Source organism: Penicillium cosmopolitanum, assembly GCF_028827165.1.
Source record: "Penicillium cosmopolitanum strain IBT 29677 chromosome Unknown utg000004l:1.0-4361866.0:1.0-4365735.0, whole genome shotgun sequence".
In the NCBI taxonomy this organism is placed as follows: Eukaryota; Fungi; Ascomycota; class Eurotiomycetes; order Eurotiales; family Aspergillaceae; genus Penicillium; species Penicillium cosmopolitanum.
This window is the reverse complement of record NW_026622674.1, coordinates 1,536,585-1,561,130: the sequence shown is the minus strand read 5'-3', so window position 1 is coordinate 1,561,130 and position 24,546 is coordinate 1,536,585. Positions and strand designations below refer to the sequence as shown.

Genomic DNA, 24,546 nt, shown 5'->3' with positions numbered 1-24,546 from the left:
GCGGGACTTCGACGTCGGACTCATCACACGGGTCTTCCAGTTCTCACCCTAATGTCCCGGGCTCAACTGGCTCTGATACTTCAAGTTCCAAGCCACTCATTCCTACTGGATCTACAACCTCGAGCTCTGACCCGACGAACACCGCAAATACCTCAACATCGGATGACACTTCAAGTTCCAAGCCACTCATCCCTACTGGATCTACAACATCAGGCTCTACAGTTGCAGCCTCGAGCTCTAGCCCGAAGACCACCGCAGGTACCTCAACATCGGATGACACTTCAAAAACCGATGGAACATCCTCTAGTCAACAAACAACCACCTCAGGTGAAGACGCAGGCTCCAGCACGACAGGCCGTCCCAGTTCAATACCGTTCGTGAATTCATCTGATCGGGTTTCCTCGGTAGATTTGGCATCCGAGACTGATCTCAAATCTGCCATAGCAGAGGCCACTGGGAGCGATACTGCTATTGCCGTTTTTGCGCCGACGGCATCGCCGTCTCAGGAAGAATGGGCCACTATTCCGACCACCACTCAAACTGGAGGCACAGTGACCACTACCTCTGATAGTGCCACCGCTATCGCGGTTCTCTTGGGCAATCCTTACAACAACATTGATGATCTCAAGAAGGATCCGAAAAAATATAAAGATCGTATTGAGGAGATTGACGATAAAACATCCGAATATCTCTCCAAAACGGATTTCGATAGGAGCAAATCTCCCTGCTCAAGTTCCAAAAAGAGATCTTTGGCAAAGAGAGGTCTTTTTGATGCCGTTTCCAATATTGCGAAACAAGCTGTCGATGCGACTGTGGATACTGCTAAGGATATCGCTAATTCTGCCCTTAGCTGTGTGGCACCAATTGTGGATGATCTTACAAAAGTGATCCCCGACGATGTCGATGATATAACTCCTGAAATTGAGGACCTAGTCAAGAAAGGAACGGAGTATCTTGTGGAAATCAGTAGTATTGTGGAGAGCATGGAGGAGAAGGAAGAAGACGATCAACATACATCGGAATCTCAATCTGACTCGTCGACAACTTCCGAATCTACGACAGCTACTTGTACTTCAAGCACAACATACTCCGATTGCACCTGGGATACAGTTGTCAGTCAAGTTCCCCACTCGGACACTACTACAATTAGTGTGATTACCAGTACTGAGTCATGTACGACACGAACTGCTTGTGACGCTACCCCGACTACATTTGAGACAACATCCACATACGCTGCATGCTCTCCTCGTCGTTATAGAAAAACTGCTTCCGGGATTTCACACACTCTCACTGCCGACCCTAGTACTACCGCAAGTCCTAGTGCTGGTGGCTCTACAGCCACAACGTCAACAGCTCCCTTGACATCGCCTCCCGGATCATCAACCAAGACAACAGAATCGACTAAAACAACTGGAACTTCCGACAGCCCCGCCACCACAGCGGGGCCCACATGCAGTATGATTCATCTTGTTGATCATAGGGCCGCAGAGGATTACTGCGTTTTCGACTGCAGTGACTATACTGGTACCTATAGTGTTGCTAGTTCAACATCCGGTCAGAAAGACTGGAAAGTATGCCCCTGGTCCCGACCGCCTTCAGACCCAGATCTGTCATGGACGCCAGGAAATAAGGGTTCTTTTACTAGTACAGCAAATGATGGCATTGTCTACTCCTGTGACGACTCTCGCTACGTTGACAATTATGTCGGACAAGCCAAGTCCTGCGTGACCTCGATGGAATCCATTACCCAGATTACCTCTATATATACAGCATATACTGCCTCTGTCGAATCAGCTGCATCTGCATCACGATCCAGCGTTAGTGCTTCGGAAGCGAGTGCGTCGAGGGCCTCAGTGTCGTCAGCCTCGGCGGCATCAGCCTCCGCCGCTGCAGCTACTCCGAGTAGTTACATTTTCATTTCCAAGGTATCAAACAGTGGCGACGGCCTTACTGAAGGCGGATACCCTGGTTATGCAGTAACCAGCAGTGAATATTCCAATCCTGACATCTGTGATCTGACGACTATTGGGTCGGATAACGCTTTTGGAGACAGTACGCCAGATCTTGATATTGATGGTGGAGATTTCGAGGACTGCAAATATGAAAGCGACAGTCAAACCGTCAAGTGTGACAATTTCAGTCTGCCCTGTAGTGATGATGAGGAGGCTGTGAGCTCGCCTTATACGAACAATTGTGACTCTACAGTCAAGCTTGTTTGTCATCGTGACTTATCTGAATATGAGTGAAGCTCAGGAAGAAGGCTATCTCAGGATCTCAGAACCAGATCCCTCTGTTAATACTTATTTTGTTGTTCGATTTGAGAAAGATACTTGTCTTAGAATGTGAATCGATCAAAATTTCCTATACTCAACTAGAGACTAGCACCTCGCTACCCAGTAGCTTGTAGCAAAGTAACTTTAATCACCAGTTGTAAAGTAATGCATGGATTTAAATTTGCGAGAGCTATTTGCAAACCACCCTTGGAACTTACCACCCATTTTTTGACTGACGCACTTTGCAGCGGGACTATCTGGTGGTAGGTAGCACGACACAGAATCTCCGCGCTCTCCCCTCACCCCCTCTCTCCCTTGTCGTTACCTTCATTTCCCATTCCATCTCGGACATGAAACCACAGTGGGCCTTCACTGCGAACGCTTGAGTCGTCCAGCTGGTTTGCGCTCGACCAAAACCTCTTTGACCTGGTAAATCTCATTGACTCTGGTTTCCAACATGGCCACCGTCTCCCTGAGGGTCATCACCTCATCTGCCCGCTCAGCCATAGCCTCAATCCCTTGCTGCATGTGTTCGTTCCAATCATTCTGTTTGTTGAACTGGTCCGCAATGGATCTACAGATTTTGATTAGTTTGAAGGTTCGAGTAGGGCATTCATGGAGTACCCATTCGCCACGGTCGAGACGCCACTTACAAAACACGGCCATCGATTCTGAGCAAGTTATCAGCGGAGCGTGTCCCGAATTAGGACCCATCAGTTGACTGAATTGGTGTATGCTTTCAAACTTGCCCGTAGTAGTTGACATAAAGCTGCATCGGAGCTCGTCTGCCCGCCAGTGAGGAAAGGATAGAGGCCGCCGCCCAATACTCTTTGAAGTAAAGCACCCACTTTTGGTGCTGCATAAGGTATTCTCAGACTCACTGAAAATGTAGACCGAGCGCAAAACTTTAAATCCAGAAGTAGGCTTTGGATCTTATCACAGATGTTGAGCTTCGACGCTAACAGCACTTCTTGTAGCCACTATCTGAAAGTGAGAAACGTCATTTCAGTTTTTACGAGAAGCAGCCCCTTGGGTATTTGCTTGACAAGCGGTTTAAGGTAATGTTAACCGTGCTAAACCAGCCCAATTTCTTGCTTACAGACTTGAAGGAACGTCCATACTTTGATTCCGGTGACTTCGCTCTTTCGGCAGGCTAACGTACGATAAAAACCAGCGCCATTAGGTCGGGCTGGGAGTGTAATGGTTACTAAGTTGTCAGGCTAGAGACCTGTGACTAGGCAAGGGTATCGGACGGTAGAGGTCAGATTGGACAGTTGATACACAGACTGATTCTTGAAGAGATCAAGAATCCTAGATGATTGTGGGATCCAATAATACTAGGGCTCGGGTGGATCTCAATATGCAGGCGGCTCGAAGGGGATTCGACCCCAGATCAATGTCGAATACCTGAGGTGTTGTATACTCCGAATCCCGTGACAGTAAAAGTAATAATCAAATTTCAAGCTTCTAGGAGCAACAAAGTATTATAGCCCTATTGTCTGCTCATTGGCTGCTGCAAAAATCTTACCCTATCTTCGATCAGGAGAGTTAAAAGATTAATTTCCTTACGCAATCGTCTTCATAAGTATAATTGAACTGCAAGAAGACTATTGCAGTATAACAAACTAATAGCCTGTTAAATTATTTAAACAAATATAGATCTAATTAGAAGCCGTTCGACCTCTCCCAGAAGCAGCATACAAGGGCAAACTAGACGAATTATTCCTAGGAGCTTACAGGCTTCAGCCAGAATTTCATAGGATTATAAGATAAACTACTCTGTGTGTTTGCTCCTAGGAGATAGTGTTGTCACACAACTTTACAGCTGTTTGTAATGCGTAACTTTTTTTATGGGGCATTTGAGCGTACTAAAAATGGGAAAGACTTTTGTGAGGGGTATGTAGCGTGCTGTGTTTTATTGGGGTGCTTGAGTCAGACCGCTGGCTCTCATGTAAGCAAAGCTCAGAGAGCAAATCAGAGCACTCTGATCAGACTCACTAAGTAGATCAGAGCGATCAGAAAGCTGCTCAGAGCAGTCACGTAATACTCACTAATCCGCTCAGCGCGCACAGAGACGTGCTCAGATCTACTCAGTGAGCAAAAGCGGCGCTCACTGAGCACCAAAACAGAACGGGAAAGCCAAGACTTCGCATAGGAAATCCACTACGTAGGTAGATCTGTGCATGGGACTCCCATTCGCATAGGTCCTATGGGAATCCTACTTATAAGTGGGAATATTCCCACTTACATGAGTCCTATAGCCCTATAGTCCTATAGGAATAGGATAGGACTGCCCAGGTGAAGGCTATACCTATAGGAGCCCTATAGGATTATACTAACTATACAAGGCTAGATTATTAAGTTATATAAAACCTTAGTAATTTAGGATAGTCCTCATTAAATCTACATTATATCGCTATATATCCTTATACACACCAAAGGATGCTAGGGTATATATATTTTTAGGGATAACTTTATATTTATGCGGCAAATCCGAGTCTTGACCGCCTGTTCGTTTAAGTCAGCGCGATAACAGTTTAACAGCTCCTAGAAAACCCCTTTCTATATGGCTGATCCAAGCCTCTCATCACTAGGATTAAATATCTGCCATGGCTTTCAATAACACTTCCTTTCAAATACCTACCACGTCATCCCGACAACCTGCCCAACTTCCTATCAACGAGCAGTTAGACCTTTTCCGTGAAGCACTCGGTCGTAACCGCACTTTAGCGGAGATTTTACGTCGCGCTTCCGCAATAGATCTGCCTGAGTGGTACCTAGCTTCTGGGTGCCTATTTCAAACCGTCTGGAACGTGGTTACTGGACAAGATCCTGAAGCTGGTATTGCTGACTACGACTTGGTTTATTTCGACAGTAGCGACGTATCGTGGGAGGCAGAGGATACGGTCATCCAGAACGGGCATAAGATCTTTGCAGACTTGCCCGCTCCGGTGCAGATCCGTAACCAGGCAAGGGTTCATTTGTGGTATAAAGAAAAGCTCGGAATAGTCTGCCCACAGCACAATTCAGTTGAGGCCGCGATTGCTACTTTTCCAACGACAACCGCATGCCTTGGTGTCCGTTTGCTACCAAATGGAGAATGGCGAATCTATGCACCACATGGCTTTTCTGATTTATTCAACCTTGTCGTACGCCCTAATCCACTGCTTACTCCACGCCATGTGTATGAGACAAAAGCCGAGCGATGGCAGCGTCAGTGGCCTAGGCTTACCGTTTTTCCTTGGCCACAGGAGTCGTCGAAAGACTCCGGAATAAAGACAGTTCTCTCTCTTACTTCTCATGTCCCCGAATTAGATCATGCTAAGGGCGAGAGGGGGTTGAAGTCGGTGGAGCGTGACTCCTGACGAGTGCAATCAAATAGCAGGGGAAGATTTAGCATGATTAGACCAGGACAGGCGTTCTCCCTCATTGCCGTTGGTCAACATTCAAATATGCCAATTCTATGACTATTGCCGCCTACGATAGTTTTAATCAGTGTGCACTCGTTTTATCTTATACATTGTATAGCAAATGAAATTCAACTAGAAGAATCGTCTGCCTCACACACTACTATGGCACTAATTTTATAGGAATTTAAATATCTCCTCGAGGTAGAGGCCGGGTTTCTTATATAGGTGATTATAGAGAGCTTCGATCATTAGGGGGTGTCATAGTTCGTTTTCGTCCTACTCGGGGTTGGGGTGCGTATAAGCTTCCAAATTGTCATAAGTTATAGCGGATACTAATAATGGTTTGCTTGCTGTATTTAGCCTGTTCAGCCATTTTAGAGATGGTGAAAGAATGAAACGGTGAGATCTACGGGCCAGCTATCAAGGTAGTGGGAAAATGATAGGACAGTAAGCATCAATTCAATAATAAACATTCTGGTTTGTCACAGGGACTCGAAAAATACTATTACTTTTAGATTCTGCCATTGGAATTGGCATTGTCCTTGCTTTCGCCTTTTTCGTATTTTGGTTTATTTTAGTTCCTTCTGTGCTTTCACCTGAAAGTGCGGCAAAAGGTAAATTAATCAGACCTGTGAAGAGGGGCTTGTCCAGGATTGGAAACGTATCTCACCTTTCCACCCTGATGAGCACAGAGCCCTCCAGATGCAGGTGACGCTCTGTCGGCTGCCAAAGCGTTCAGCCACACAGCTAGGCGAATTCCTGCTTTGAGAATCTGCGTTTCCACAATTGGAGCTGCTCCATCATAATACTCTCCACCCAAGTCGTGATTTTCCAGCCATTCAATGCCATTCTTGAACACAAAATCACAGTTCAGTCTGTTTGTTTCCGCTGCCCACAGCATTGAGCATTTCATAGGTTTCTGTGTATCAGCACATTCTGCATGAAGGGGCCTTAATCCCTGAGACTGGAACAGCTTTGTGGCCCACTTTACAGCAGGCTCTTTTTCCTCGTTTTGCTTCAGCCTATGTTTGATGCCGATGATTTTATGCGGAATATCCGTATCCCATATACTGTGTAGATTCTCCTTTTGGCCACCGTGGTTGTCAAAGTGAACGTGAATCTCGTTTCCTCCTCTGCACTTGTCCTCAACATGCAGCGGTTGGTGTAGGTCTCCAATGAAATGTATCAGGTATTTCAATGCTTCGCCTTGCTGCTGCTTATCCAGATCAAGATCCTGTACTTGATGAGTCTGTTGACTAGTCAGTATTGTTTGGATAGTCTGGATCTAGCTAGACCCCCAGAATTACTGACCATGTTGTCAATAGCAGAGATAATACATCCATCATTGCAATCTGCTTCAAAGGAAACAGCACAAGAATCGGGTGGTTGGTCCTTAGCATCTATCCAAATCAGCATGTAAGTATGCCATCAATATTATCGCAGCACACCTATGAAATGCCAATTTCGAGAGTATGGACGGCTAAATTTCACTTTATCGGGCCAAACCGCCGCATCTGAGATATCGAACTCATCACTGGGAGAAATAAGATCCTCCACGAGTTGGTTCCCTTGCTTGGTTAGGTACTTCTCTGCTAAATAGGCTACCGTGCGATGACCGACGTCCCCCCACCCCCAAGTTAAGTTGAGGGTATAAAAGAGTAACAAGAGTGAACGGAGGCAATACATTGCTAATGTATATTTGAAGTTGGTATTTCCAAGGATATTGTAAAATTGTAAGTTGGAAATGAGATGAGGCTGTGATAGCAGGAACAAGTCTGCCAAATCCACTGGTCAGTATTTATAGTAAGGACTAGAAGATCTGGACAATCAGTTCTATTAGATTGAAAAGCCACCGAACAGTCTAGATTTACACGTAGAACGATTTGCAGTTGTCACATGGCTAACTATGAATATTCTGCTTGCGGCAGAATAACTATAGGACCTACTTAGTTCTCAGGTTATTATATCATGACCGACAAAATCAGAGATGCTTGTTCCATGGCTCGCCACTTTCTAAAACAACTCGTGTATCGATGGCTCAAATGACCGAGACTGAAGAATACAACCACGTAAATTACGTGAAATAATTACCGGGAGACGGGCGGCCCCGATAAAATACCGCCCACCACCCCACCGTTCCACGTTCAACCAACGCCCTACCAGATGCTTGCGCCAGGGTTGGGATATAGTTGCTGGCGGGCCGTCATCTCACTCCCATTGTATTTGGAGATAATTGGTCCATGGGGTGTCAGCTGAGAGAGCCTCATCCACTGATGCTTTTGCGGGGTTTTGTGTACTCATGATACAATCCATTCTTTCCCCTACAATATTTGCAATGTGCTCGTATCCATGGGGATTGATCGTTTCAAAAATGTCCAGAAAATATTATGTAGTATTGAAATGCTATGTGGAACAGGAGTGTTACTGTTAACCTCACCTCATCAGCACCTTGTACTAGTATGGCGTGCTGTGTGGTTGTTATACGTATCAGGAGACCTGATTGTGTTTGGCACGATAGAATGAGCTTGCACAAACCAAAATAAGCTTTGGCCACTGACATCTAGATCTAGGTACTGGCTTTATCTACCTTTTACCAAAAACGTAGCTTGTGTTCTTTCTTTTTGCCAAGAATGAAGTAAACTTGAATTTTTAAAGTTTAATTCACTTGAACGGTATATATCTTCTTCCATCGTATTGGGGGATAGGAATTTTGTAATATGGAATAGAAGAGAATATTATCCGAATTGAAGCAACTGGCAGCTACTTTGAAGGTGATTAGAAGCTCAAAAGGCGCGACAGGCCCTGCTTTATAGGCACAAGTATCAAATTTGTCGTCATAAGGATAGAAATCCAATAACGACAGATATCGTTTGCCCGACAGGTCACACGAGGACCATTTCTTGGCGGGCGAATCTTTCCTGGATATTCCATCATGTCCAACATTTGAATGGCGGAAAATGGCATAGATTTTGCGGTGACCAGTTTCTGGGCTCCGCCCGACCTTCCCCGCGGAAGACTTGGCAAGTATAGTGCCATTTTGTGTTTATTAGCATCGTTGTGGCGGGATATTCCATAGCCGATTTTGGATTGATCAAAACTCGAACCCGGTAGAGGTGGAAGGGAGGCTAAGCTCTACCTGCTCTAGACCATCCAGCTCCCTGTTTTAAACCTAAATAGGTTCATCTAGCACATAATCGGGTCAAAGAAACCTGGCAGAGATGTCGTCTTGGCACTCTATGCCAATGTGAATGATTGTCCCAGATGACTTTGGGAGTTGTCTTTGTGACCTTATTGTGACCTCATTACATTACCGTCAAGTTTGGAACGAACTGGCGTCGACAGCACGATAGCCAGTTAAGCTCTTTCTTTCAGTTCCCAAACTATTAGCTTGGCATGTTTCCCCGCAAGGTCATCGGCCACCCTTACAAATTGAGTTTGCCATCAACCGCCTACAGCCAAGGCCGTGTAACACGGTAAATACGAAAAGGCATAACACATAGTACATGGAGGATACAGATCTTTGCTGAATTTCGTGGACCCTGATACATAGTAGGGACTATTATTCAAATATTTGGTAGCATTACGGTATGTTTGGCATATGTTCTAGATTGAGTCATCCATGATTCCACTCTCTCTGGTTCCTAACCTTCCCGACCAACCACAACCTTTCTGGATTCCAAGTCTTTATACCAAGACTCTTCAAATTCATGAGATCAAAACATATGCAATACAGTACTGAGGATCTTCGATGTCATGTCGTTATCTCGACTCCAACAATCAGTTCTTGCATGAATTGGATTTCTATTTCAGCTCCCTTATCACTTGTAATTGTTATATTTACCTGATTGACAGGTCTTCTATCCTGCAAGTAGATAAGCAGTTAGATCCTTTGCCACATATCGCGATGGGAGCTCGCCCGCCAGAATCCTCACCCAGAACCCTCGCCAAGACCCCGTTCATTATGCGAGACCACCCGGCTACACCGCGAAGAATGCTGTAGTAAAGAGTAAAATTATATTCTAGATAGAAACGGCTATGGATCTCTACGAGATTGTACGGGTCATATACTCGGATTAGACCAAGTCTTTTAAGACTACACCATTATCCGGTATCGTTTCCTCTACAATATGTTAGTTGGTGTATTCAGGATATCAACGCAAGAAAATATTTTTGAGCTGTGCTGGGCTTACAAACGAAGTGCACACACAACAAAATAGATATTCCATAAGCCATTCATTCAACAAACACATCATCACTCAGGTTGCACGCCATTATCCCTATCGAGATCTGCTAGAAGCTCCGCCGGACATAGTAACCTGGATAAACTAGGCATAGTCTTATATCCCTTCTCGTTCATCACACTCATCTTCCTCTGAGGGCGCATCACATACTCCGGTACTGCCGGTACGCCCTCTCTGACCCACTTCCAGCCAGCTTCACCATCGGACTCCTCAAAAGAATATCCGTGCAGTGATGCCGGGTTATAGTTGGATAGTATGCTCTTCCTGATCCGGGCGATCGGATGGAAATACTCGTTTGTGGCACCATCAGTTCCGTCGCCAGCGACCCGCGGATAGTTGCCCGGCGTTCGATCTTGCTTCCCAAGAAGACCGAAGAAGGCGCCTTGCAAACCAGAAAAATTAGAAACAATTGGCCCACAGCCCCATCCATTTTCGATGTTGTTTCGGACGTTGTTCTCGGCCAGGGCGTCCTGGTGCTGCTTGATCAGTTCGTTTATCGCTTTCCCCTCAAATGTCAGCATGCCTGAGAGATTGTCCATCTGGGTTGCGTGGGGTAGTCAGTCAATCAGAATCTTAGAAGTGTTGCAGTTGTGGAGGAGGGAAGGGTTTACCATCCATGCCAATGTGATGTCGCCGATCTCTTCATGGTCACCGGCGGTTCGTGGATCTGCTGCTTGGCCACCGATGTTGCTATGGATGCCAGGAAACCAACATTGCTGCAGATCCTTGGCCGGAGCACCAGGGGTCTTGTGCCAAAGGGTAGGAGGGAACGTTAACCGTCTCTCATCGATGGCAAGGGCTTGGAATGCATAGTCCAGATCTGATGGGATTTGCTGTTTAGAGCCGGTGGATAACCGATTTTACGATCATCACTCACTTTTTGCTACGTTCGTGTTGTGAAATGCCTCCTGTTTGTTAATTGCGATGCCAGATTTTGTTGCCAATTTCACAAGGGGCCATTCAGGTATTCCCTAGCCATGTGAAGTCAGTCTTATGGAAGCAAAATCATGCCCGGGCGTCGCGTACCAGAGCTCCGACGGTATCCCAAACTCCAACAACTTTGATCCTGAGATCTTCTGTCAAGCGCAGCTTGTCCTTATTCTGCTGATACCATGCTGTCCTTTTGAAGGGCTCTCCATCCGTATTTTCACGGTAGGCCTTCCACATATCTGCGAAGTGCGACATGTGCACTGCAGAGAGGACACCGATGTCGCAGACCAGGCCGGCGACTGAGCGCACGGTGAAAGCACCGCGCGAGAAGCCGAAGAAGAACAACTCGTCACCAGGCACATAGTTATTAGAGATAAAATCATAGATCTGGCACACATCGGCGTCCAGACCCCAGCCGATGCCGCCTATGAGAGAAGTAGCACATCAGCCAAGCTCTTTCGAAAAGAAATACAAAAACAAAGTGTTGAGTAAGAGCTAGGTACTCACCATAAATGGCCTTCTGGAACGGGAGGTCTCCGCTTCCCAGGCCGGGATGATACGACACGATCTGCTTCACGATATTGCCATCAGCATCAGGGCCACTGGTCGCAATTGCTCGAGCGACCTTCGCAACGTTCGAAGGCACGGAATTGTCGCCTTGGTCAGACGCCAGCCATGTTCCATCGGCGCAAAGTATGATGCGCTTGTAGCTTGCCAGCTTGGATGCTTCTTGCGTCATGGTGAGAGTAACCCAGGATTGTTAGGGAAAAGCAAGGGAGAAAGGTCACTTTTTGTCAGCGAGGCCGCGTTTTATGTTCGTAAAGCGTGACCATGTGTTAGCTATACATCTAAGGTAAACTTTAGCATTTGATGGCCTAGACCCTTGTTTTAGGCGGGTTATTGGGCGGATCCAACCTTAAAATGTTCTATCTAGCCCAACGCGGCCGAATTTCACCAAAGATCTACTTATGACGCACACGTCTAGTAAACCATGGAAGACTAAAGTATCAAGTATGCATCCCCATACTTGACCACATGGGATTCGCGGAAGCTGCGCTTTCATCGCGATTTACCGTTCCTTGTAATTCTATACCTTTGCGATGGTTCGCAATCTTGCTGCATTTATTTATTTTTGATATTTAGCAATGGCTCTCTTCCGAGGACATGTCCACGAAGAGACAAGCCCTTAGGATCGATGAGGATATTGGAATCTTGAATCTTCAAGCTGATACAAACAATCAAAAGATGCCACGTTTTCAACGATTGAATATCTCAAATAAATGGTTACCCGCAGAAAGTCCCATATGAGATTATAGCAGTCTTTGCGTCCGGATCATTAGAGGCAGCTTTTAACCCAGAGTATCCTCGCTAAGTACTTCGGTTACCTCATCGTAAGGGGCTGGGGCGACCCAAATAAGATCAAAACGTGAGCCTGGATATTGAAGCTCGCCAGAGATGCCACTACTATCCGCAAATCCTCTTATGCCAATAGCTTTTGCGATATCGGAAAGGTTGTGATGTTCCCAGCAAATAAGGACGTTTCCGGGTCCGCTAAACCTTTTTACAGCCCTGGCGACGCCCATCGCATCGTCTCTATCAATCTTTGTGTTGAATTCTACACCCAAATCGTTGGCCAGGGGTTGCACGGTTTCATACGGGCGTTTCCGAGAACCATCTAGATGCGTTCGTTAGCTTGATCCAGCCCACAGAAAATTCTACTCGCAACAAGCGAGGGTTATGTAGTGGGGAGAGACCGTCTCAAAAGAGAATGAAAGGTGAAAGGAGACGCCCAAACCTTTCTTAGGATGTTCGGCAATGATATAGCCAATATTAAATCCACTTTTCTCTCCAAAAACTTGACGAAGGCGTTGCGCTCTTACTACCCCCTGAGCAGAGAGATCATTAGCGCCATCATCTGGCTTTTCGCCATGCCTAATCATGTAGATAATTGGTGCAGCCTGCATACAGATTCAAGAGTGTTAGACAAATTTAAGATAGAAATATATCATGAAGTAAACTTACCATCATATACAGACTTTCAAGTTCCGATCAATGATGTTGACAACCTTAAAAGCAGACTTGTAAGGAGCACAAGCAGGGAACGATTCTTGGTGGGGACGGGAGCTCTTAATAAGTTACTTTATTATAAGGGGGTCGATGTAGAATATAGCTGGAGGTAAAAAAAAACTCGAAGCATGAATTCTGGGATTTAGTCTTGGAAGTCAAAAAAGAGTCAGCAGATTATAACCCTAAAGCTAAATGTTATACAACCCCGCTTTCGAAAATGAGCTCACATGCGCTTACAACTCGAATACAAAACTGCCAGTGGTTGGAAGACTTGGCATGCCCAATAAGAATAGCATGTACTAAAGCGTCAAGTTGATTCAGCTATGGTGTAATGGTGACACCTTGACTATTGAATGTTTGGAGTCGAGGATTAGGAATCAGATAACTACCAACTTAGCTATGACAAAGTTCCCTTGCAGCTGATGAGGGTGAAAAGTTCAAATCGCTTGTGGTTGTATAGGAATGGAATGTCTTCACCCGCAGAGAAATTATGATGGAGAGGGTTGACAAACAAAGAGAATGGCAGTGTAGCTTTTTCAAAATCCCGAAGTCGTGAAATTGGGGGGCATCTACTACTTCGATACTATACAAGGCAAAATCAAGGCAACGAAGGAAGGAGGAGCTAGCTGCTCAGAGCGAAAACCAAGATAGCGACGAGAAGAACAAAAATCCCCTGGACATTCTATGACTTTGTAACGATGAGAGAATAGCCGTGATCAACCAAACGATCAATCTTCACACTAATAATGATATCGAGAAGCCTCCAAATTCACGATTGGAAAGCACAGACCAGAAAAGTATGAGCCTCAACAGCAGTTCAATTAAACTATTATTCTTAGAACCCCGTAAGGCGCCGACACTTAAAATCATGTAGCAATATAAGACAAGGACTCTGCTGGTCTAAACAGAGACGAAGGGAAGAAACGACTCAGCACCCCCGAATGCAGGTAACGGCCTCAAGTCGCGCGGGAAAATCGCGCGGGAAACTTGAAGGTACAAGGTATATCAAAGATCAAAATCTATAGCCCGACAACAAAGCTTCATTTTATGCGTTCTCTGCTGAGATGGTTTGCTGCAAAAGTTTCGATTAGTATAGAAGATCGGGCTTATCCGTAGACGGAGACGGAAGGGAAGAGGAAGACATACCACCAGCCAGTCCATGCCTTCATTAATGCCCTTGCCATCAATGGCAGAGCAAGCGACAATGCTCCAGTTACGATCGCGCAATTCTCCAAGTTTCAATGCCTCCGAGATCTCGCCCGCACCCTTGGCACCCGGCTGGTCTTGCTTGTTGGCAAACACTAGTAGGGCCGCTTCACGGAGCTCGTCCTCGTTCAGCATGGCTGCCAGTTCATCTGCGGCGGTTCCCAGGCGCTCAATATCTGTAGAGTCGATGACGAAAACGACGGCAGCGGTGTTTGCATAGTAGCACCGCCAGTAAGGGCGAATGGATGTTTGACCTCCGAGATCCTGTGACCAACGACGATTAGTGGGGGGTGTCCTAGAAAATGCGGCTTCATCATAAAGGGGAGATGACCTACCCAAACATTCAAATTTAGATTCCGATATGTGACCGATTCGACGTTGAATCCGATAGTGGGAATTGTGGTGACCACCTCGCCGATCTGGAGACGCGAGTCGTTAGCACTCCAAGTTGCCAGCACGTTCGGTACGCGGAGCGGATTCGATGTCAGAATTATACCTTTAGCCTGTAGAGAAGAGTTGTCTTTCCGGCATTATCCTATAGGAGAAAAAAAGAGGTTGTCAGTCTTTCCGCTTTGTGGTTGCTTGCTTGCATGCGGGCCTTTTCTCGCCGCGCCGGAGTGATTTCACTTACGAGACCCAGGATGAGGATTCGGATCTCCTTCTTGGCCCACACCAGAGACCACAGACGCGATAATGAAGCTCCCATGATTGTGTGTATGTGATATGTGGCGGGGGGGTTGGAGTAAGAGTCGCTGGGGATTTCTCAGCAGCAAGTATGGAAAGTCGGGGGGGGGGGGGGCTGAAGAAGGGTGGATACAGATGTCGAGGAGGGGCGGAGAAGCAGAAGGGTATTCAGACAAGGATGCGATGATTATGATACAATCCAAGGAGGTCGTAGAAGGGAGAGGAGGGAGAAGAGGAAGAAGAGTGAGTAGGTGAATGAAAGGAGGGACTCATTTGGTGGCAACCGCATTGGAAGGCGCGCGATCGGCCTGTGCGGGTGCGGTGGGCGTGGGCGGTCAATCGGCGATGTTGAATGGCCTTGGTAGACTTCCTCACGACGATTCCGCGTTCGGGTCCTCCTCACCTGCCCGCTGCGTCTCTTCTGATATTCTACACACTCTTTCAATTGCAGCCTATCGACTCCTACCTATCCGACAGTGCCAACTCCTCCAACCGCTGGTCCGCCGCATCTACGGTGCAACCCAACCTGCTTGCGCCCTCCCTAGATCCATCCCGCGCTTCAGCATTGGCTGCCAATTGATCGACTCGACCACTGGCTAGAGAATACACATCCTTCATAATGGTGGGCAAGAAATCAGGAAAGGCCCTTCGGGATGAAGGTAAGTCCCGAGATCGATCCCATGAAAGCAAATGGCGGCATGAGTGTCTGATACCGAATCATTAGGCCTGGAGCGAACAGACAATAATATGGACCTATCCAGCTGGCCTCAAATTCCGGCGATCAATCAGAAGAACTATTACACGTAAGACCCTTCCAGTGGCCTCATTCTTGGGAACCGGGCAAGCTTCATGAAGATTCGCAGTGCTAATTGCGCCTTACTCGCTTTAGTGATTACCTCAAGAGAGATGACCAGAACCTGGCATTCAGACTCGCGAATGAAGAGGCGCGAACCAAGATGACCAAAACTGCGAAGGATCGGGATCGTGCCCTCGCCATGGCTAAGCCTGAAGCGACAGAGGCCGAGGTGGAGGCGGACGGCGATGCCAACATGGAGGATGCGGATGAGACACCCGAGGAAACCGTGGGCTCCAAGGTCATTGTCATTCATGTCGGAAGCCAGAATTTGCGCATCGGTCTCTCAAGTGATGCTTTGCCAAAGACCGTCCCGATGGTCATTGCCCGCAAGTCAAAAACAAGCGAAAGCGAAGACCATGATGAGCCCAGGCCGAAGCGGATGAAACGGGAGGATGGCACCGAGGAGGAGCCAGAGAATCAATTTGGGCCTGAGGTATGTCCTACGAACTACCGACTAGAGAAAACTACATGGACTCGTCGCTAATCGAGAACTAGTGGTCTGCTGACTTCAACAGGATGTCATCAGAACTCAAAGTACGCATGCGACAGAATAAGCGACGCATGCTACCCAATTCCAAGGACATGGTTGTGAACTACAACCGGAGGCAGAGACCAGAAATAATCTCTGAGCATAACGACCCCTCGCGTGTCGAATGGACTGAATTGTCCAACCCCCCACCGGAATACATTGTCGGACAAGACGCACTGAGAATTCCCGACTCCTCAAAGCCCCGATACAAGCTTTATTGGCCTATTCGCAATGGATGGTGCAATGAAACTGACTATCAAAGCAAGACGATGCTCTATTTGGACCTTTCGTTGATTCTCGAGGATGCGATCAAAAATCAATTGGGTCTGACTTCCAAGAAAGACTGGCTTCAATATTCATGCGTATTTGTCATCCCCGACTTGTACGACAAGACCTACATCACTCAGGTCCTGGAGATGTTGATGCGCGAGTTCTCCTTCGCCCGAGTATGTTTCATCCAAGAGAGTCTGGCGGCGACCTTTGGTGCTGGTTTCACCTCCGCCTGTGTGGTCGATATAGGAGCGCAGAAAACATCAATCTGCTGTGTAGAAGAGGGTATGTGCGTGGAAAATTCGAGAGTGAACCTGAAAATGGGTGGACAAGATGTGACCCAGGCCTTTGTGAAGATGATGCTGCACGATCATTTCCCTTACTCGGATATCAACTTGTGGAGACGCTATGACTTCTTGCTAGCTGAAGAGTTGAAAAAGAATCTCTGCACGATGACCGAGGCGAACGTTTCCCCTCAAGTGTTCGACTTTCACCTTCGCGTGTCTGGCGAGGACACCCAAAAACACACATTCAGGGCTTTCGACGAGGTCCACTTGGCACCTATGGGATTCTTCGAGCCTACCATATTTGACAATGATCACAAGCTCGACGGTCGACGACGCCTTATTGAACGATCCGTTGATATCTATGATGGCCAAGCCAATGATCCTACTTCTGGCGCCCAGTCGGAGATCATGACTGCTCTTGCGCCTGCACTTACACCAAATGGAACTGCCAACGCGGAACCACAGGCAGCGCCGTCCGATGTGCAAGCAACTCCCAGCCGTCCTGCGACATCCAACCCACTAGGTCGAGTTCAGGAGCAAGAAGCCACACCTCACTCTTCAGTTGCTGGTTCCCCGGCACCCGAGGTTGCGGCAACTCCACAGACAGCTGGGGCCAATACTCCTGCCGTTTCTGCTCCGACTACACAGCCTGCTCGCCAGGCGATGGAGCACCGAGACGATATTCTTCCGGTGTATGCCTTGGACAATGCAATCCTCACCTCAATTGCTCATGCTGCCCGCTCCGATGAGAAGAAGATGCGTGACTTTATCGGAGGTATCATGATTGTTGGCGGTGGTAGTTTGACGAGTGGACTTAATCTCTTCCTCGAAGAACGGCTACAACTTCCTCCGTCCAGGATTCGCCAAAGAAATCATGATTGGAGTGCCACCCAGAGACCTGAGACCCACAGGTTGTCGTTTGGAAGGGTGCTAGTATCTTTGGCAAGCTGAGTGGAACTAATGATAGCTGGATTGGGAAACTCGAGTATGACCGCTTAGGGCACCGCTTGATGGCTTACAAGTGCATGTGGGCATACTGATTTGCGATTTGGGATCTTGGGTTTTTTATTCTTCAATTAATTTTTATCGGTCTGGATGATTGGAGTTGATGGTACAAGAACTATGGTGTGATTCATTCAAAAGCATTAGTCAATAATGGAAATATGCCTCTCCTACATGAAGAGTTTCTCTCATCCTGAATCCTGATACTATCTGAATGGTAGCACGTGACCTATGCTATCCCGAGAGTGGAGGCGGTTATATCCGGCAAAATAGCTGTGCTTGCCGGCGAATACAGCCATGAGGAGATCACTGAAAGCTTCTTGGGAACAAGTCGTTTGCTAAGAGTTCTGCGCCCACCCGCATTGACTGCTGTCTCTGCCCACCGCTCACCTTCCCTAATCTCCTTCGCAACGCGGTATGTGCTCTCTCCGATCTTTCTTTGCGCGCGACCCGAATGCTGATTGCGACTAGGCCTTCTCCTCCCTTCACCACAGACCCTCTGGGCCTAAATTATACAGCAGAACCTCACAATGTCAAAATCCAAGGACTCGCAGTCCTCCGGGAGCTTTCACCAGGAGTATATTGCCTCCCTACGCTACCGCAATGACCTCCCTCCGCCAGATATGCCCCCGAAGCTGCTCGACATCCCGCATGAAGGTCTCAGTCGCTTCGTGACGCCGGGGTTCGCCTCGAACCTGGCTCGACGTGAAGAACCCAATATCGACGTCGACGCAGAGGGTGGTATGCCCATTGACCTTGTCGGTATTCCTGGCTTGCATTTGGGCGATGAGAGTGGTATGTGATTGAATGCTTGAACACGAGCCCGAGTCCGATTTGAAGATCAGATCGCTAATGGGATGACAGCCATCATGGCCCCCGAGCACCCGCAAACCATAGATACCGCCGATCTCCCTCTCCTGATGACCCTCGATCAACTGCGAAACCCTGCCCCGAAGAATACAAATGTTAGTTTCCTTCGCCGCACTCAACATATCTCCGTGGACCGCGCTGCTGCGGCCGCCACTGGCGCACCCGCCAGGCCGCAAGCACGCTCGACGAAGAAGGGGAAGACAACAGTGGACGACCCGAAGCACGTCAAGAAGTACATTCAAAAGGGATTCGACATCGCACACCCTGAAAGCAAACACTCTGGCGAGGATACCGAGAGCAGCATTCGTGGTTTACCTGCCACGAAGACGGAAACCGATGCGTGGGCCAACCCCGTTCACCCGGACAACCCGAAACTCAAGCCCGTCGGGTTCTTCCCAATTCTTCCCGATCTCCAAGGATTCACCGACCCGGGCGGTTTCCTTCAATTCAAGTTCGATAAGGCACCAATTCCCACCGCAGGAGGCAGACGTGATAAGCGCCTCGACGTGGCTATTCTTCGCCCAATTGCTCCCGAGGAACGCATTTGCCAGGAACATGCCTCAAAAGTGGCACTCCACAAGGCCGGTCCGGACCTCTATGCTGACCCCGGCGCCGTGCCGTGGGACTATGATCTCCTTCTTCCGGAGAAGCGCGAGTCTGCAAAGAACGTCCGAACAAGCATGAACCTGAACCACCCGAACCGCGATAATGAAGAACTCTATACCAACGACGGACCGGACGGAAACAAATACCACCGCTACGACCGAGTTCGTACATTCGCTACAAGCGGCCAAGTCATCAACAATGACAAGTTGAGCGACATCGCCATCTCGCTCAATTCCGGTGACGGTAATGATAGGCAGCGCGCGGCATTTTATTATCCGATTGTCGCAAAGACTCGTCTCAAGCCTGAGCGTGCTCGCACAATTGCCCAGGCTGGTTTGGCTCCGGGAGCTTCCCAGGTCGAGGAAGAAAGGGTCGACCAGATGCAGGTTACTGTTCGTGATCCTGATGAGTCGGAGGTATACAAGCGTGCCGTACACCGCGCCAACATTGATCCCAAGTTTGGACAAACTCTTCCCCCTCCCCCCGAGCCTCCTGTTGAAGAAGAGGAGGTCGCAGAGGAGGACGAACAGCCTGCCGAAGATGACGAGGATACCCGGATGAGCGATGAATAGAGAGCAGTGAGGGTGACGAGGCTTACTATGCTTTGGATGGGGCTTTTTCTTTCTTGCACATTGCAACTTCGGAGTATGTCGGGCCTGGCGTCTAGGTAGCGAGACAAAAAGGCGTTTGTATTCTAGAATTTACTATAAAATCCACCGCTGAATGGTATCAATTCAAACGAAGCTGTCCTTGGGCTCATAGTCATGACATGGTGCGGCGTCAATAATCAGTCAAGATACTACCATAGTAATCATTTCACATATACATTCAACATAATGCATGCAATATTGTTCAAATTCCAAGTCATTGCTCATCCGTTTCTCAAGCACCATCCATAACAGCATCCTCGGGGTGCGCATCACCCGACGGAGTCCCATATTTATACTGTTCCAAAGAGCGATTGATACCCACGATACCCAAGCAAACACCGCCACGTCCCGAATTGTATCCATAAGTTGACTGGCATGGGGACCAGCGGGGGAACTTTGCTGCTTGTCTGTCTGGAATTGAGGGTTTGCAAAACTAAATGCACCACTTGATCCATATCCAGACCCAGATCCTGAACCTGAGTTTGTGGCCGAGGCTGATCCAGATCCAGACCCAGATCCAGATGCCGAGGCTGATCCTGATGCCACACTAGACATGGAGTCGTCTCTGCAAAGAGTCTTCTTGTCTTCTGGGTATGTCACGCCGTGCGAAGACGCAGGTTGAGTATATGATGTGGGACCATATGAAAGAACAGGCTCCAAGGCCCAAGGTGCCGCAAAGAGTCCATTGGAATAAGCCGGGACAGGTTGCGGTGGGAGAGGGCCGCCAGGAATCGGGGCTCGGGCACGACGAAGAATAACAACAAGCCCATCCGATGTACAAGAAACGACAGCTTCTAGTTCAACGGGAGGTGGAGCAACATGGTAAGCGTGACCAGACGAATCAGCAGTTACACCAGCGGATGTATAACCATCGTAGTCGGGTGTCTCTCCCTCTGTGTTATCCTCTTGCAATGGATTGCGAAACCAGAAGCGCAAATAAGCAATCGAGTCATTGGCTTTCGCACCCTCAAGACACCGAACCGCATCTCGCAAGCATTCTTCTTGAATGCAGTAGAAGAAACTTTTCGAAACTAGTTGTCGTGGGCTGAGGCCTAGAATTTCTTGCACCCCGCTCGTCGCGTACATGATCGTTGCAGTGCGGGTGAAGCGATTGACAAAAAGAGCCGCGCGCGGCTCGTGAAGTGGTTCTATGAGACGCCGTGAGAATTTATCGGATATAAAGGTCAACATGTGATATCGTGGATCATTGGGCGAGGAGTCGAAGAGTTGGCGGACGATAGGTGCGTCGACAGCGCGCTCTGTAAATGGCGTTAATGCAGTTCACAGCAGCAGCAACGCAAACGCAAAACGGGAGGAAGAAGAGAAAACAAGGAAAGGAAATAAAATGAGGCTCAGCATAAAAGCTGTCTGTAACTTACTCTGAGTCCCCTTCCCCCTTCCATAAACCGTCGTACTCGCGATCAACACATCATACACTACGGTAAACACACACTCACACCCAACCCAAGACCCATCCCGATGCCGAATAGAACAATAGTTCAACACGGCAGCCTTATCCAATCGCACGCCACGCCCATGCACACTGCGCGCGAAAGACAGTTCCTGCGGATGGAAGTAATCCCAACAAGATCGATTCAACACCTCATGCGGCTGGTAGCCTAACACCACCTGGATGCTGTCCGAGGCATAGAGGATCGAGGCGTCGCGCGAGAGGTCTGCAATGCATGTCAGCTATACGTATACTGTACGGTGTTGTCGTCAAATCATAAGTCAAAGGTTAATGACGCAGCGTGCCCCGCCAATCTGAGATGCATGTCCGGGAAAGGACAAGACAAGACAAGACTGACCGTGGATTGTGATGAAGGTCGTGTCCATTGCGCGCTGCAGAAGAGTGGAACCCGGCGCTACCCCGCGTCGTTGAAGGTAGAACTTGAATGCTGGGCGAGTCGAGAGTGAAGGAAAGAGGGGCCCAACGTGTTGAGGATGCCCAGGTGTAAAACTTGAATGTCTTTGGGGAAAATATTCCAAGGTTCCTGGGAGATTGACTGGGTCCAAGTTCGCGCTGACAGCGGCTCGGCTTCGGCTTGGTGGACACTTTCGCTGTCAACCGTGGATCGCGGGGACTAAAAGGATTAAGGGATTAAGGGACATGAACACAACGAGATTGTATATAGTATTATTGATTCAATTAGTGACATCTATGTAGTAGAAGTATAGTTCTATATGGTTATTTACATCTAAGGCGAGAAACTTGAATGGATACGCTGCGGCGGGTCATAAACGTGGAACTCATCAGCGGACACCGTTTAAATAGAGGCGTTCTTTTCGGCCTCACCAGGCTCAGTTCGGGGTGCATTCTTCTGATCCGCGTAGTTGTCGATGACCTCAGTCTCGACATTCTCGCCAAAGACATCCACCTGCGTATCGGCAAACTTGCGAGCACTGGTCTTCTGCTCAAAGAGCATATCCAACTCAGCGAACGAACGGCCCATGGGCTCGGGCACACGGAAGTACGTGTAGATGATACACAGGAAGCAGATACCACCCCAGAAGAAGCCTGTATAATTGCCCCAGTCCCAAGCGGTGGGGTTGAGCATGTAGGGCGTGAGGACACCACAGACAACGGCGACAATGTTGTACAGACAACGACCGAGAACGACGGTCTTGATCTGTAGCCGGCGAGTTGACATCTCGGCCACAATCGAGTAACAGACAGTTCCGACGGTAAGTTGGTAGAACAGGGCCCAGCATAGCATCAGAGCGCCGGTGGCAAGTGAGGCCTGGTCACGGTGCGAATCAGGTACCAGTCCAAGGAAACCCATGATCAACAACATGGCGCAAAGTCCGCACAATCCATACAGACAAAGTGTTCGTCGGCCAATACCGAGAGTCATCAAAAACCAGGCGCCAAAAACACCGACCATGTTGATACCGTACTGTCCCATGGCGAAGGAGTAGGAGTTGGAGGAGCTGAGTCCAGCTTGCTCAAGGAAATACGTCGAGTAGTTGGAAAACGAGTTTCCGCTCAGATTTTGAATCGCCCAGACCATACAGACGATCTCCGTTCGGCGCCGATCGGTACCCCGGAAGCAATCCAAGTAACTCGCTCCGCTGGTGATCTTGGCCTCGAGGGCAGTTGTATGCACCATCATGGCAATCGTCTCGTCCGCATCGAAATCTTCTTGCAGATCCTTGTTCGTCAACCGTTCCAATGACCGCTTCGCATCATCCGTACGTCCTCGACGAACCAACCACCAAGGAGACTCGGGTGCTAACGTGATTGCAATGAAGAGAGGCAGAGGCCACATCCACTGCAGTCCGTAAGGAATACGGTATGCCCACTCATCATTACGATTGAGCATACCCTTAATCACGCCGATTCCAATGAGCTGGCCCAGTCCCCAGCAGAAGTTGACGTAGGTGGTCAGGTAGCCTCGCAGAGAGACCGGGCAGACCTCCGAGGCATAGGTGATAGTCAAAGTCTGGAACACACCCCAAGGAATACCGCACAGGATTTCCGCTGCTAGTAGAGACTGCACATTCTGGGCCGTGAAAAAGATCGCCGTCCACGCAGTCACCAATACTAGACAAGCCATGAGGGTGTACCGGTATCCAAATCGTTCAGAGGCGTAACCGTTAATGAATAGACCGATAATTTCGCCGACGTAGGCACCGTTGCTCAATCCGGATTGCCACTGCAGAAATTCATGTTAGCATTGAAGTTCATCATTATGGGTGTTCCCATGATGGGCCCATCGCCCGTCACGTCTTCGGCGTAGCAAAACGATTGAAAGCCGAAAAGAGCAGAACAGAACAGAACAGGAAATATATGTATGACCTACCCGTGCTGGCACCTGGTATGACCCATCACCCTGAAGCTCGCCGTATTTCCGATTGAATTGAGGGAAAGCATAGAAATTGTTCACCAAGCTGATATCGTACCCTTCCATAGCAATGCAGGTCGAAATAAGGATACTCCACGCAACAGCCTTGGGATAAATCTTCATACCCCTCCATATCCCCATCTTTCGTTCTTTCTCGGTGGCCGCACGGGCTTTCTGAATAATTTTAGCCATGCCGTTGTCGGATTCAGGGCCATCGGTGGAGGGGTAGCGCCCCAAGTGATCGTCCGCCGGGGCAATGGCATCGTGCGCCTTGGAGTCAGCCATGCTGGATCCGAGCCAATTGAGGAATTGAGGCGTTGGGAGGAAGAGAGGAGGGTGTTTTCAAGTCGAGAGTGTGGACCAGCCTCGGAGGTGGGCGGAGAAGAGAGAAAAGAGTCGAGGGAAAAAAAAGAATGGCGTAGAGTACCCACAACCCACTAGGGACGTGGGAACATTTGCACACGCGAGCACAACTCAGGGGGTGACCAAAGTTTCCTTGTCAATGCAAACTTTTTTTTACTCTAAAAAACTCCACCCCAGTTACTCCGTACTCGGATCCGTAAAAAAGAAGAGACTAGACAGAATGAGGAGAGAAAAGATTCCACCGGACTTTGCGGGGAACGCGGGAGTCCAAAGTGTTCCAGTCTTCCCCAGTGCAAATTTTCAATCTTGGCATATCGCCACTACGTTGACACTTTACTCCATAAACATAGCATGTACAATGTTGTATGCTGATTGATATTTTACTTCGGACGTGCAGACGCCTCGATCTTGCCGGACAGAACCTTATCTTGCCAAGTCTATACTTGTCCAGCTTACT

General features: G+C 48.3%; 10 protein-coding genes across 10 annotated transcripts; 3 read left to right on the top strand and 7 right to left on the bottom strand.

Moving 5' to 3' along the window:
- Window positions 1-1,699: 1,699 nt before the first annotated feature.
- On the bottom strand, window positions 1,700-2,222 carry N7509_002008 (uncharacterized protein; the record flags this gene model as incomplete). Its single annotated transcript, XM_056626645.1, has 2 exons — window positions 1,700-1,893; window positions 1,952-2,222. The coding sequence occupies 2 exons, from the start codon at window positions 2,220-2,222 to the stop codon at window positions 1,700-1,702; spliced, it is 465 nt and encodes a 154-aa protein (XP_056492440.1).
- Window positions 2,223-2,642: 420 nt separating this feature from the next.
- Window positions 2,643-3,392, bottom strand: N7509_002007 (uncharacterized protein; the record flags this gene model as incomplete). Its single annotated transcript, XM_056626644.1, has 3 exons — window positions 2,643-2,847; window positions 2,927-2,944; window positions 3,373-3,392. 3 exons carry the CDS (start codon window positions 3,390-3,392, stop codon window positions 2,643-2,645), a joined length of 243 nt encoding a protein of 80 aa, XP_056492439.1.
- Window positions 3,393-4,882: 1,490 nt separating this feature from the next.
- N7509_002006 (nucleotidyltransferase family protein) lies at window positions 4,883-5,638 on the top strand (the record flags this gene model as incomplete). The annotated part of the gene is made up of 1 exon (XM_056626643.1): window positions 4,883-5,638. The coding sequence occupies one exon, from the start codon at window positions 4,883-4,885 to the stop codon at window positions 5,636-5,638; it is 756 nt and encodes a 251-aa protein (XP_056492438.1).
- A 664-nt stretch (window positions 5,639-6,302) lies between these two features.
- Window positions 6,303-7,369, bottom strand: N7509_002005 (S1/P1 nuclease; the record flags this gene model as incomplete). The annotated part of the gene is made up of 3 exons (XM_056626642.1): window positions 6,303-6,932; window positions 6,995-7,083; window positions 7,132-7,369. 3 exons carry the CDS (start codon window positions 7,367-7,369, stop codon window positions 6,303-6,305), a joined length of 957 nt encoding a protein of 318 aa, XP_056492437.1.
- A 2,566-nt stretch (window positions 7,370-9,935) lies between these two features.
- Window positions 9,936-11,593, bottom strand: N7509_002004 (T6SS phospholipase effector Tle1-like catalytic domain-containing protein; the record flags this gene model as incomplete). Its single annotated transcript, XM_056626641.1, has 5 exons — window positions 9,936-10,463; window positions 10,536-10,744; window positions 10,802-10,895; window positions 10,951-11,279; window positions 11,362-11,593. The coding sequence occupies 5 exons, from the start codon at window positions 11,591-11,593 to the stop codon at window positions 9,936-9,938; spliced, it is 1,392 nt and encodes a 463-aa protein (XP_056492436.1).
- Window positions 11,594-13,966: 2,373 nt separating this feature from the next.
- N7509_002003 (ADP-ribosylation factor-like protein 1) lies at window positions 13,967-14,833 on the bottom strand (the record flags this gene model as incomplete). The annotated part of the gene is made up of 4 exons (XM_056626640.1): window positions 13,967-13,993; window positions 14,068-14,391; window positions 14,463-14,630; window positions 14,759-14,833. 4 exons carry the CDS (start codon window positions 14,831-14,833, stop codon window positions 13,967-13,969), a joined length of 594 nt encoding a protein of 197 aa, XP_056492435.1.
- A 597-nt stretch (window positions 14,834-15,430) lies between these two features.
- On the top strand, window positions 15,431-17,793 carry N7509_002002 (putative chromatin remodeling complex subunit (Arp8); the record flags this gene model as incomplete). The annotated part of the gene is made up of 5 exons (XM_056626639.1): window positions 15,431-15,470; window positions 15,536-15,614; window positions 15,701-16,100; window positions 16,163-17,664; window positions 17,721-17,793. The coding sequence occupies 5 exons, from the start codon at window positions 15,431-15,433 to the stop codon at window positions 17,791-17,793; spliced, it is 2,094 nt and encodes a 697-aa protein (XP_056492434.1).
- Window positions 17,794-18,285: 492 nt separating this feature from the next.
- On the top strand, window positions 18,286-19,803 carry N7509_002001 (uncharacterized protein; the record flags this gene model as incomplete). The annotated part of the gene is made up of 2 exons (XM_056626638.1): window positions 18,286-18,550; window positions 18,620-19,803. 2 exons carry the CDS (start codon window positions 18,286-18,288, stop codon window positions 19,801-19,803), a joined length of 1,449 nt encoding a protein of 482 aa, XP_056492433.1.
- Window positions 19,804-20,113: 310 nt separating this feature from the next.
- On the bottom strand, window positions 20,114-21,717 carry N7509_002000 (PAS domain-containing protein; the record flags this gene model as incomplete). The annotated part of the gene is made up of 4 exons (XM_056626637.1): window positions 20,114-20,292; window positions 20,325-21,140; window positions 21,261-21,557; window positions 21,690-21,717. The coding sequence occupies 4 exons, from the start codon at window positions 21,715-21,717 to the stop codon at window positions 20,114-20,116; spliced, it is 1,320 nt and encodes a 439-aa protein (XP_056492432.1).
- Window positions 21,718-22,148: 431 nt separating this feature from the next.
- Window positions 22,149-24,011, bottom strand: N7509_001999 (putative MFS alpha-glucoside transporter; the record flags this gene model as incomplete). Its single annotated transcript, XM_056626636.1, has 2 exons — window positions 22,149-23,537; window positions 23,685-24,011. 2 exons carry the CDS (start codon window positions 24,009-24,011, stop codon window positions 22,149-22,151), a joined length of 1,716 nt encoding a protein of 571 aa, XP_056492431.1.
- Between the last annotated feature and the right edge of the window lie 535 nt (window positions 24,012-24,546).